This window comes from Trachinotus anak, unplaced genomic scaffold (genome assembly GCF_046630095.1).
Source record: "Trachinotus anak isolate AG129_WGS33_773 ecotype Australia unplaced genomic scaffold, CSIRO_AGI_Tana_v1 ptg000010l, whole genome shotgun sequence".
In the NCBI taxonomy this organism is placed as follows: Eukaryota; Metazoa; Chordata; class Actinopteri; order Carangiformes; family Carangidae; genus Trachinotus; species Trachinotus anak.
In genome coordinates this window covers 26,921,609-26,931,571 of record NW_027273861.1, presented here as the reverse complement: position 1 = coordinate 26,931,571, position 9,963 = coordinate 26,921,609, and the positions used below count along the sequence as shown (strand labels likewise).

Here is a 9,963-nt window from a genome sequence, read left to right as displayed (position 1 = left end):
TGTGAGTGAATGAATATACCATGTGAAGAAGCAGGTGAAGCTGACGTACTCTGCTCATTATGTAAATGAAGATCAACAACAGTTACAGCATTAAAAAAATGTGATATAAAAGCCAAAATGTGGCACTGATTCCTACTGGATTAATTTTGTAAATATGTCAATGTAACCATTCAATGTTGGCAATTTCTGTGACAATAACATAGATACAGACACACATTATTACAATACTATTACAGATTGCAAACCTACAGGTATAAATATGCCAAAGGGAAATGACTGTCATCATCATTGAGCCAGATATAAAAAGTTAAGACTCAGAATCAGAGAAAGAAATGGTGTAACAGAAGTGCATCGCAATGTTAGGTAGGCAAAGTTCAATTTTAGTGTTCATCAGTTGCAGCTGTAGTTTTCCTTCAGGTTGACTTGGCTCTCCAAGACCTTCTCTGCCATTCTCAGGGGCTTGGAGAGGCTTTGGGATTTCAACTTGACACTCAAGGGCCTGGGGCCTCTTTGGGATTTTAACGCAAGTCTCTTCTGGATGCCATCAGCAGATGCTGGATTGAGAGAGACAGATAGACAAAGTATTTACATATTCTAATCATCCAAAATCTAAAACCAAGTTTCCCAGATACTGTCCATGATTAATATTTGTCCAAACCATAAATTTATCCTGTAGATATCACAGATTCAAAACACTATGACAAAGTTACACATTGTAATTTTATTAAAAGCTTATTTTGTGATATTTCTGGTCTGAGCCTCTGTGCTGCTGAGGTTGGATTTGGGGGTTGGTTTTGCTGGATTGTAACTGTTGGAAGGAGAGGTCCTGTTTCCCACCTGACACCCGGATACACTCTTGCTTGTGTCTTTCATCCCATGCTTTCATTTTACAGGCCCTGGAGCAGTAGAAGACCTTGTGGCAGCGGTTACAAGCGGTCAGCTTCACGGACACAGAGCGACCACAATGATAGCAGAACTTAAACAATGATATCCTAAGGAAAAAAAAAAATCACACACATAGAGTTGGAAACAGGCTCCTGAGCGATCTGTGTTGCTTTATTTTCTCTCTCAACTCTCGCACTGAAATTTGACTTGAGTTAGCAATGAGTACGACGGGGGATTGAAACAGAGAAGGGACAATATGCAGGTGCCTCATATGAATGTTTGTGTGTGTATACCTGTGGAGGGGCCCGTTTGAGGTAGTGGCACCTGCCTCCGTGTTGCCAAACCTCTCTGCGCTACCTGTACCTGTCAGATTAATACAGTACACATGCACACACACGTATACCCACTATGATTTCCAATCATGCTCAGAAACACAAAACAATAGTCATCTTTCTTTTACCATCAAAGACACAGGTTGTACTGACCATTTAGTGTGAGCTGTTGTTCTCTGTCTAAACTCTCTGTCTCCCAGCGGGCAGCCGTCCGCCTCAGCAGATCTCTCATCAAGCTCTGCAGCTGGCGCCGTTCTTTGAATGCTTCCCTCTCCCGCATGTTCAGAGCGTGGAAGGGAGTGTTAGCAATACGCAAGTCCTGGACAGTAACACACAGACAGCTACTCGTGAAATCATGTAGCAAAGACACAAGGAATCAAAACAGAAACCTACTCAAAGCTTTTTCTTACTACAGCCTCAAAAAGTACTGCGAAGTTGGATCAACACCTCTGACGCAGTCTCAACAACAAATAGACATTACAGTTGTCACAAAGGTAGAACTTAGGTAGGATTTGGTCTTACTGCGGGGCTTTTGTATTGTAATATATTAGACTGTGCAGGTGTACATAATGTAATATAGAGGTAACTCTGTATGGTACAGTATGTGTGTATCTAACTTTTTCAATGCCTGTACAGAATGAATAAAGTTTATTGAATTCAGCTAAATGTACAGAGTGTTCTTACAAACGGCGTTACCTGGTTAAAGGAGTAGTGTGCATAGTCGACTGCGGTTCCCACAACATCGCCCACCATAACTGGCATCAAGATGTCGGCACCAGCCTTGGCCAACACATCCAACTACATCAAAGACACAAATACAAATCACTGAATGACTCAAAATAGTGAGTGAACTTTACGTGGAGATCTAAGCATATTTTCTTTCTTACTATTTAAAAACTGTAATACTGAGGCCTACAACCTTTTCAATAACAGGCTCTGAAAAATAATCTATAGGTGCCTGCATATAGACAAAAAAGTGTAAATGAAAACTGGGAAGATAAGAAGATATGAATGAACTCAAAAATAAACACATTGTCAACACTGTCAATTTATTAGGAAATCACATGTTGGAAATTTAGAAATGTGTGACACTAACAGTTACCAAAAGTCAGCTGCTAAATAATTGTATGTTCTGAAAGACTGCAAAATATTCTTTTGGATTTTTTGTTTTTTTATTTCCAAAAGACAGTTTCATAGGAATGAAATTTCTCTCTTGCCTCTATATTTGTGTGTGTGTGTGTGTTTGCTGTTTTTTCAGGTACCAGCTTAGCTCTGTTGCCACCTAAGTGGTAGTTGATGTTTGCAAGGGCACAGAGGGCGCTGCCCACCCCTGGGCCAAGGGGGATGTTGGGATCTGCGCCTCCTTTCAACAGCTCCTCTGCTGCCTAAGCAGAGAAAAAAGGTTTTGTGCACATGTGTGCAGTATGTGTATATGTGAATCTGTGCGTGTGTGTGGTCTACCAGGTCATTGCCACTTGCTATAGCCAGGGAGAGAGGTGTGTGTCCACTCCAGAGCAGATCTGTGCTGGCTCTGTGGGAGAGCAGAAGGGCCACCACCTTACTGGCATTCTGCAAAAACGCACATAGGTCAATTAAATGGAATATGGAATATCTACATAGCCAAATTATTGCTTTGAATTTTTTCCAGACACGGTGCAAGTCATGCTGTTTAAAGTGAAACAACATATGGTCTGAGCTCTGCATGTTTTTTTTACTTCTAACATGTGTCCTCTGTCGTTCTCTGGCATTGGGTAAATTCAAAATAATCACATCATGTGTGCAACCTGCTTCAGATTTGAACAGTCTTTTAGCATCATGTTTCATATTAGTGATTGTGTGTATTATGTGGTTGTGAGCGTGTAAATGCACAGTGCGTATTGACCTTGTAGTCACTGTCCCTCTGGCAGGCCACATGCAGGGCTGTCCTGCCTCCTTCTTTGAGATGTGGCCTCTCAAGTGTGCTCAGTGGTTCCTGAGCCTTCATGCCAATCTGTAAAAGACCAAGAGTGAAACTCTTTTCAGTTTAACTATCGCCACCAACAATTACTACCAAGGATTCAAACGAAGCTTAATGTGGAAGAACACACACACCCTGTCCGGTTCGTAGATCTCGTCCTGGTCGCCCGCCTGTGCGTCTTGGTCAGTGAGAGCGTGCAGCAGCAGCTCTGTGATTCTGGGACCTGGTGAACCTGGCAGTGCTGCAGCTACATGCAGGGGATAAAGGCCTTTCCTCTACAGAGAGGATGAGAGATTGAGGGGAATTTTATGGTTTATGGAAATGATGGACAGAGGGTTATGTGAGAGAGGGAGGAGCATAATATAGATCATCTCATTTTGTTTTATATGTGTTTATGAATTTTTATTTTGAGATATTGTTCATTTGATTTCAACAAACTTGTAACCCCCCCCTGAATAAACTTTTCCTCTAGAGGAAGCAAAACACTAATTCCTACCTCAGGTGGAAGGGGAATGTCAGTACGAGCTCCACACAGCAGCAGCCTCCTGACGGCCTCAGTGTCAGCTGCCATAACTGCTAGAAAGAGGACAGGCATCGGGACCTTGGATACGTTGGGGTCAGCTCCCCGTTCCAATAACAGCTTCATGGTGTTCAACCGAAGACGGTGTCTGGTCAGAGAGGCACACAACACATAAAACTCCCACAGAGACACACATATGCAAATAAAGCAGGTATCATCAGAACAGAGCAAACAGCACAGGAAAAGAGAACAGAGTGGAACAGAACTGACTCAATTTTCATAGCAGCCATTTTGCGAACAGTCTCCTGTGTGTCAGAGCGCAGAGGAATCCCTGTGCGACTCAGAGCCTCTGCCGAGCGCTGCATCGCTTCCTCTGTGACCTGGATGTTATAGCTGCTGACAGAGCGGGCAGAGTCAAAGGTCTGATTTTGGGTCAGTTCTGTGTCTTTACCCTGCTGCAGACAGACAGATGAGACGGCAACAATGAGTTCAAACAAGTGCCAACTTAAAAACCAGTAAGAGGAAGGGATCTCTGTGCTTTATACCTGAACTACTGCTGCGGCCTTAGCTCTGCATTCCTTCCACTGCACGCTGCCCAGTGTAATATGACCATCCAACACCTGAAGGGAGCGCTCCACACCTCCACTCTCCTCTTTATCCTCTTCATGAATATGCCTCGCTCTCTCCTCTACAACTTCCTCGACCGCCTCGCTCAACTCCACATCCTCCTTTCTTGACTCAACAACACTTTCCTGGCCTTTTCCGTCATTTTCGCTTTCCCACTTTTGATCATGTTCTTCCAGGATCTTTCCTTCCTCGCCTTTGCTCTCTCCCTCATCCTCCCTAAGGCTGTTTTCTTCTGTCTCTCGAACCTCTCCCTCTCTTTGTGTCTCCTTGCTGTCCCCTTCCCTCTCTTCCTCCAGTTGGTGTTCAGTGTCTGCAGGGGTCTCAGGTTCATTGAGGCCGGACCAGCGCTCAGTGGTGAGCTCGCAGTCATTGGACACTTTACTGCTGTGATGTGAGATGTGCTCTGTCAGTTCTTCTTCTGTCCTGAAAAAATACAACAAATAGGAAACTTAAATTAATTCATCAGCTTGTTTGAGTCACAAATCTCTAAATATAACATTTTCATGATGATTATCACTTTGTGATATGCATAACAGGAGATGCAATATAGGTTCTGCTGAATGATATGTGAGAACGGTGGTTAGCTAGATCCCTACTGGTCAGACTGGCTCTGGTTGGTCTGGTTAGTGGTCTGAGGTCTGTCGTGAAGCCCAGGTGTGTCTGTAGTGAAGCCCACTTGGCTGATCTGGGGACTGCTGCCACATGCAGAAGGAGACCTCAAAACCTGATGACACATTGCAGTAGAGGCTGATTCATTTAAATTGCCTGTGCTAAACACAGTTTCATACATATGAACCATGGGTTATGGGAAAACTTTCAGAAACAAGACTAAGAGTCTACTATCATGCTTAGGCACAGTGGTGTCATCATGCTAATGTGCTCACACAGACAATGGTAACATGCTACTCTTAAGCAGACATAATGTTTACCATCTTAATTTAGCTTGTTAGCATGTTAACAGCTGTTGAACGATGGGAATACCTGCAACACTAAAAAAAATATTTTGCAGGTATCAGGTCAAATTTCAAATTTTGACCTGATAATGGTGCTAGAAGATCACTAAAGTCATTAGGCCTTTTTTTGCAAATATGACCTTAGTGTTACTATTGTACCTGTTTGATGCTTTTAATGTAAAGCACTTTGCACCGTTTGCTTTATAAAAAACTTAACTTACTATAAACATCTGCACACAATGTCAGAATCAGAATCAGAATCAGAATCAGAATCAGAATCAGAATCAGAATCAGGTTTATTGCCAAGTATGTTTTCACGTACAAGGAATTTGTTCTAGTGAATGGTGCAGGGCGCACCAAAACACCGAGGCAGCCATCTGCGGCGCCATTTAAAAAGGAGGAATGGGGAAAAACAAGTGGAGAGGAGAGGAGAAAAAATAGAATAGAACCCAAACTATACTCCTGGGGGGGGGGGGGGGGGCATATATAGGCATATATGGAAGGACAATCGTTCCAGTAGTTATTGAGATATTTCAGTGGGGATCAAAGTAGTGGACTAACAGACAGACTGACATTGCCATCCCTCGGGCTGTGCCTCTAGCATGACCAAAAATACATTAAGTTCAGTCTTACTTGAGTTTTGTCAGGTGGTTGAGCCAGAGTGGTGTGCAGAGACTGAAAAGGGTAGTAGAGGACATGGCACACAACCAGGGCTGACATGCCTTCACAGTTCAACTTGTCAATATCAGCACCCATATCCAACAACAGCTGGATCACATCATTATGGCAGTTTACCTGACAGGTGCAAGAAAGACAACAAGCACAAAGCAGTTGGAGAGACAGACATGGAACTAACACCAAATGAAATGAATAAGAGTGAAAAAACTGAATTAACAAACAAAAGGCAAAAGAAATGAATAATGTTGTGTTACTGTGGCAGCGATCAGAGCAGTGTGTCCCTGTGAATCTGCTACATCGGGGTGGACCGAACCAGTCTGGAGGATCTGAGAAACAGCCTGCAGCTCCCCTCGGGAGGCGTGCTCGATCATCTGCTCTGAGCTGACTTCCAAAGGCCCTCTGGGACCAAAGCCTTCCCTGTTCAGGGAGAGAACGGCAGCCACATCCCAGCCCACGTTTTCAGCCTGTAGTCTGAGAGACACGCACATTAATACCGACATGTTAGTCCCCTGCGGTACTGACTGCAGCCATACCTGTGCAGTATGTGTAGGTCTTACAATATGTTTTGGTACCAATGCTCAAACAACACTTTTATGATGAACTGAATGTCCGACCTGTGTTTGTGTATGTGAGCCTGCATTCGGGCCTGTAAGGCCAGAGTGGAGAGTGGGTCTCGTTCATAGCCTTGGTGTGGATTAACATCCGGCTCCCACAGCTCGCCATAAAAGCACTGATCCAACTCTCTCCTTCGGCCGGGGGGCAGCGGCAAGTGGTCGCCATCTGTTGAGTAACTTTCCATGCCATGGGGAAGGATAAAATTCTCATCTGACAGCAGCTCTCTGTCTGTTTGCGCCTGAAGAAGATGTGGAACTAATTGATCTGCTTTGAGTTAAGTCACAAAGTTCATATAATTGTTCATTATAGCATTATATTACCTCAGAGTGTGTCCTGGCTTCTGTGTGTGGACTGCTAGAGAGAGGCGGAGGCTGATAAGGAGAAGAGAGTTGAGTTGGTAAAACATTATTTTGCTTACATTGTCTGGTGGGGGCTGACTATTACAAAGGTTTGATGACAAAATCAAGTGTGAAAAAAAGAAATCAGTGGAGCTAAAAAAAAAAATTATTCTGGTTCTGGACCTACACTCAGGAGGTGTTTTGCATCTTGGCCTGGTCATTGTTTTAAAATCAATAAAACATGATTTGTAACCAAATATTAATGCAGATGTTTGTGTCACTTGCCCTGTGGGTGACACAGTGGTCAGCATGTACCTGAGTCAGCATATCTGTGTTGGCCACTGGGTCCATGTAGGCAGCATATTCTGGAAAGTTCTTCAAGCTAAAGCCCTCTTCTACAGTGGTGCAGAGCTTTAGCAGGCGTTCCCTGAGCCATAGACCCACATCCTGACGGCCATCTGGATAACTAACCACACCTGGACCAAACCTCTGGTCAGCATAGTACAAACCCTGAGAGGAGGGGATAGGTTCTTTTTTATTCACTAGTACTTATAAAGCAAAACAAAAAACCTACCCAAATATCTGCCATCATCCATCCATCCAGTTTACCTGAAAAGTGGCTCCATCAGGGAACAACTGTTGTCCATATCCTTCCTTTCTGTTGAGGTAGAACTTGCCAACGAACTTGTGGCCCGTGGGCCAGCAGTACAGTCCGTCCCCATGCCTGTAGTCTTTGTAGAAAGAGCCCTCATAGTACTGCACAAAGGAGCGGCTTGCTTTATTGACAGTAACTCCAGGAGACAGTGAAAAAATGTCATCATGTTTTACTTAAGTCACAGGACAGACCATACCATGTCGACCATCCTGTTAGTGTCTATTTTTGCAAAAATGTACAGTAAATTCCTAAAAATGGACTCAGCTAGCTCAGTGATGTAAACTGAGATAAATGCTCTGACATACTGAATGTTTATCATTTAGTGGTGGAAGGAATGTGAGTATATTAACTCAACCACTGTGCAGTAAAAAGCTGGGGTACTTTCCATTTTATGCTATTCTATATTTCTACTCCACTAGATTTCAGATTTAATTGTTAACATTTATTTGACAGTTTTACTTTCTAGTTACTTTGCAGATTTAAATTAATATAAAATATAAACAATTAAATTATCATGTTATTATAGACCCACCTTCACCAGCTGAAACAAGTGACTCTCATGCATGAACTCATCAATAATTATAATCCAAAGCAGCCTATGATGTATATTAATCTGAAATGGGCCATTCTGTATAATGAGCGCTTTTACTGTTTTGTTCTTTATACAATTATGAATCTAAAGGGGCTTTTTCACATGAGTTACCTCTCCGTTTCTCCAGGTGTACCTTCCCTTCCCGTGTTTGAACCCGTTCACAAATTCTCCTTCGTATCTGGATCCGTCGGACCACTCCTGAACACCGAGGCCTTCTCGCCTCTCTCCCCCGCTCTGAGCGCCTCTGTGGCCGGGGACCCGTCTCCCTGCCCCCGGCTCCGCACCCGCCTCTCGTCCTCCTCCTCCTCTCTCCACCTCCACACCTCTGCGGGGCGTCGACAGCATTTTAACCGGGGACTAATCTCTCTGAAAGCGACTCACCTGAATCCATTAAGGTGCGGCAGCCATGAGTTTAGAGTTAAGTTAAGGGAAGGAGGAAACACTCAGATTTACACCTTAACCCCGCCGTGACCTCAAGCGCAGGTTGCCATGACAACAGTAGATTCTCACGCATGCGTATACGTCGAAGTCGAAACAGTTCAAAACACTTCACTCTAGTCTCAATTATAATATTTTATTCGCTCTTAACCCTCCTGTTATGTTTTAAAGTTTGAAGGAAAAATAGTTAAAAGTATTTTTCAGTATGAAACGTCTTCTGCTCGCCTTAATGAGTGTAATCAACATATAATATGAAAATGGTTCATCTCACCACCCCCTGCATGTTTATATCAGCATTTAAATGTTATGTCTCAGTGTTATTGTGTTTCATATGTTGGTCTTTCAAAAGCAATGAAGTGGTGAAACATTTTAAAAAAGTTTGAACATGCATTTTTTTTAAATGAAAAACAAGTGAATTATCCTAATTGAACCATCACCTGTTAGAGGTAAGGAACACCACAGCACTAAATATTGATAGAATAGTTAGTAATGGAGTTAGTGATGAAATATTCACAGTGCTTGTTAGGATTCTTTTGGTTTTGGACATCTTTTGGATAATTAAACATGCACTGGGTCGAACTGACCATTGCTGTTCCTGACAAATGAACATAACAGGAGGGTTAAAGTAAATGCAAAGTTCATTTTGTCGACCAGCTTCCTCACAACACACTCAAGTTACTGAGAAAAAAAATCATTTCAAGCATTTATTTGCAGCAGTTTGCAATAATACCGAGTAGTTTGTTTTACAATATTGTAAATTGTGGAGTATTGTAGAGTAATATTAAATATTATATTGAGTAATAGCTTTTGATACATGGTTGATTTACTATAGTGTTTTTTTGACCCCTGGGCAGTTGCACTCTTTGCTTAGTTGGTGATGCAGCCTAAGAAATAAGGGGTTTTCAGATTAGAGCAGCTTTAACAGCAGGTTGCTGATTTATTTATAGATTAGAAATTAAGCATTCACACATTTTGCAGTAGGTTTCTCACAAACAGAGCTTCATCTGTAAAAGTTTGTTAAGGAAGTAGAGTGGGCTAATTGGGAGAGGAGAGTGAAAGGGTCAGAGTGCAGGGTCACCTTGTTAAAGGTAAGTATCCCTCTGTATAGGGCCAGTGAAGCAGGACCACCCTGTGAGTGTGTGCATTCATACAGTGTGTTACCTGACACTTCTTCCTGTAACTGACACTGCTGTGCTCGGTTTCAGCCTATGTTGGGGGAGTTTGGCGGTGGTCGATGATGGAGCTCTTTCTGATAGATATTGCGCCTTTAATATTTCCTACCTCGGATAATTGTTGCTCAAGTGTCATAAAATAGGCCCAAGAAGTAGCCGAAACTTTTAACATGCATTAGTGCAGCTGTGAAAACATGAAAA

At 42.8% G+C, this 9,963-nt stretch overlaps 1 protein-coding gene across 1 annotated transcript; it reads right to left on the bottom strand.

Moving 5' to 3' along the window:
- Positions 1-390: 390 nt before the first annotated feature.
- On the bottom strand, positions 391-8,646 carry ankmy1 (ankyrin repeat and MYND domain containing 1). The gene is made up of 20 exons (XM_071486499.1): positions 8,264-8,646; positions 7,515-7,661; positions 7,221-7,415; positions 6,888-6,938; positions 6,567-6,805; positions 6,207-6,423; positions 5,908-6,069; positions 4,918-5,045; positions 4,240-4,744; positions 3,965-4,149; positions 3,671-3,842; positions 3,309-3,449; positions 3,100-3,207; positions 2,679-2,786; positions 2,480-2,602; positions 1,914-2,015; positions 1,371-1,536; positions 1,179-1,248; positions 838-992; positions 391-554 (listed from the first exon to the last, which is right to left on the bottom strand). Exons 1-20 carry the CDS (start codon positions 8,495-8,497, stop codon positions 391-393), a joined length of 3,372 nt encoding a protein of 1,123 aa, XP_071342600.1. The 5' UTR covers positions 8,498-8,646.
- Between the last annotated feature and the right edge of the window lie 1,317 nt (positions 8,647-9,963).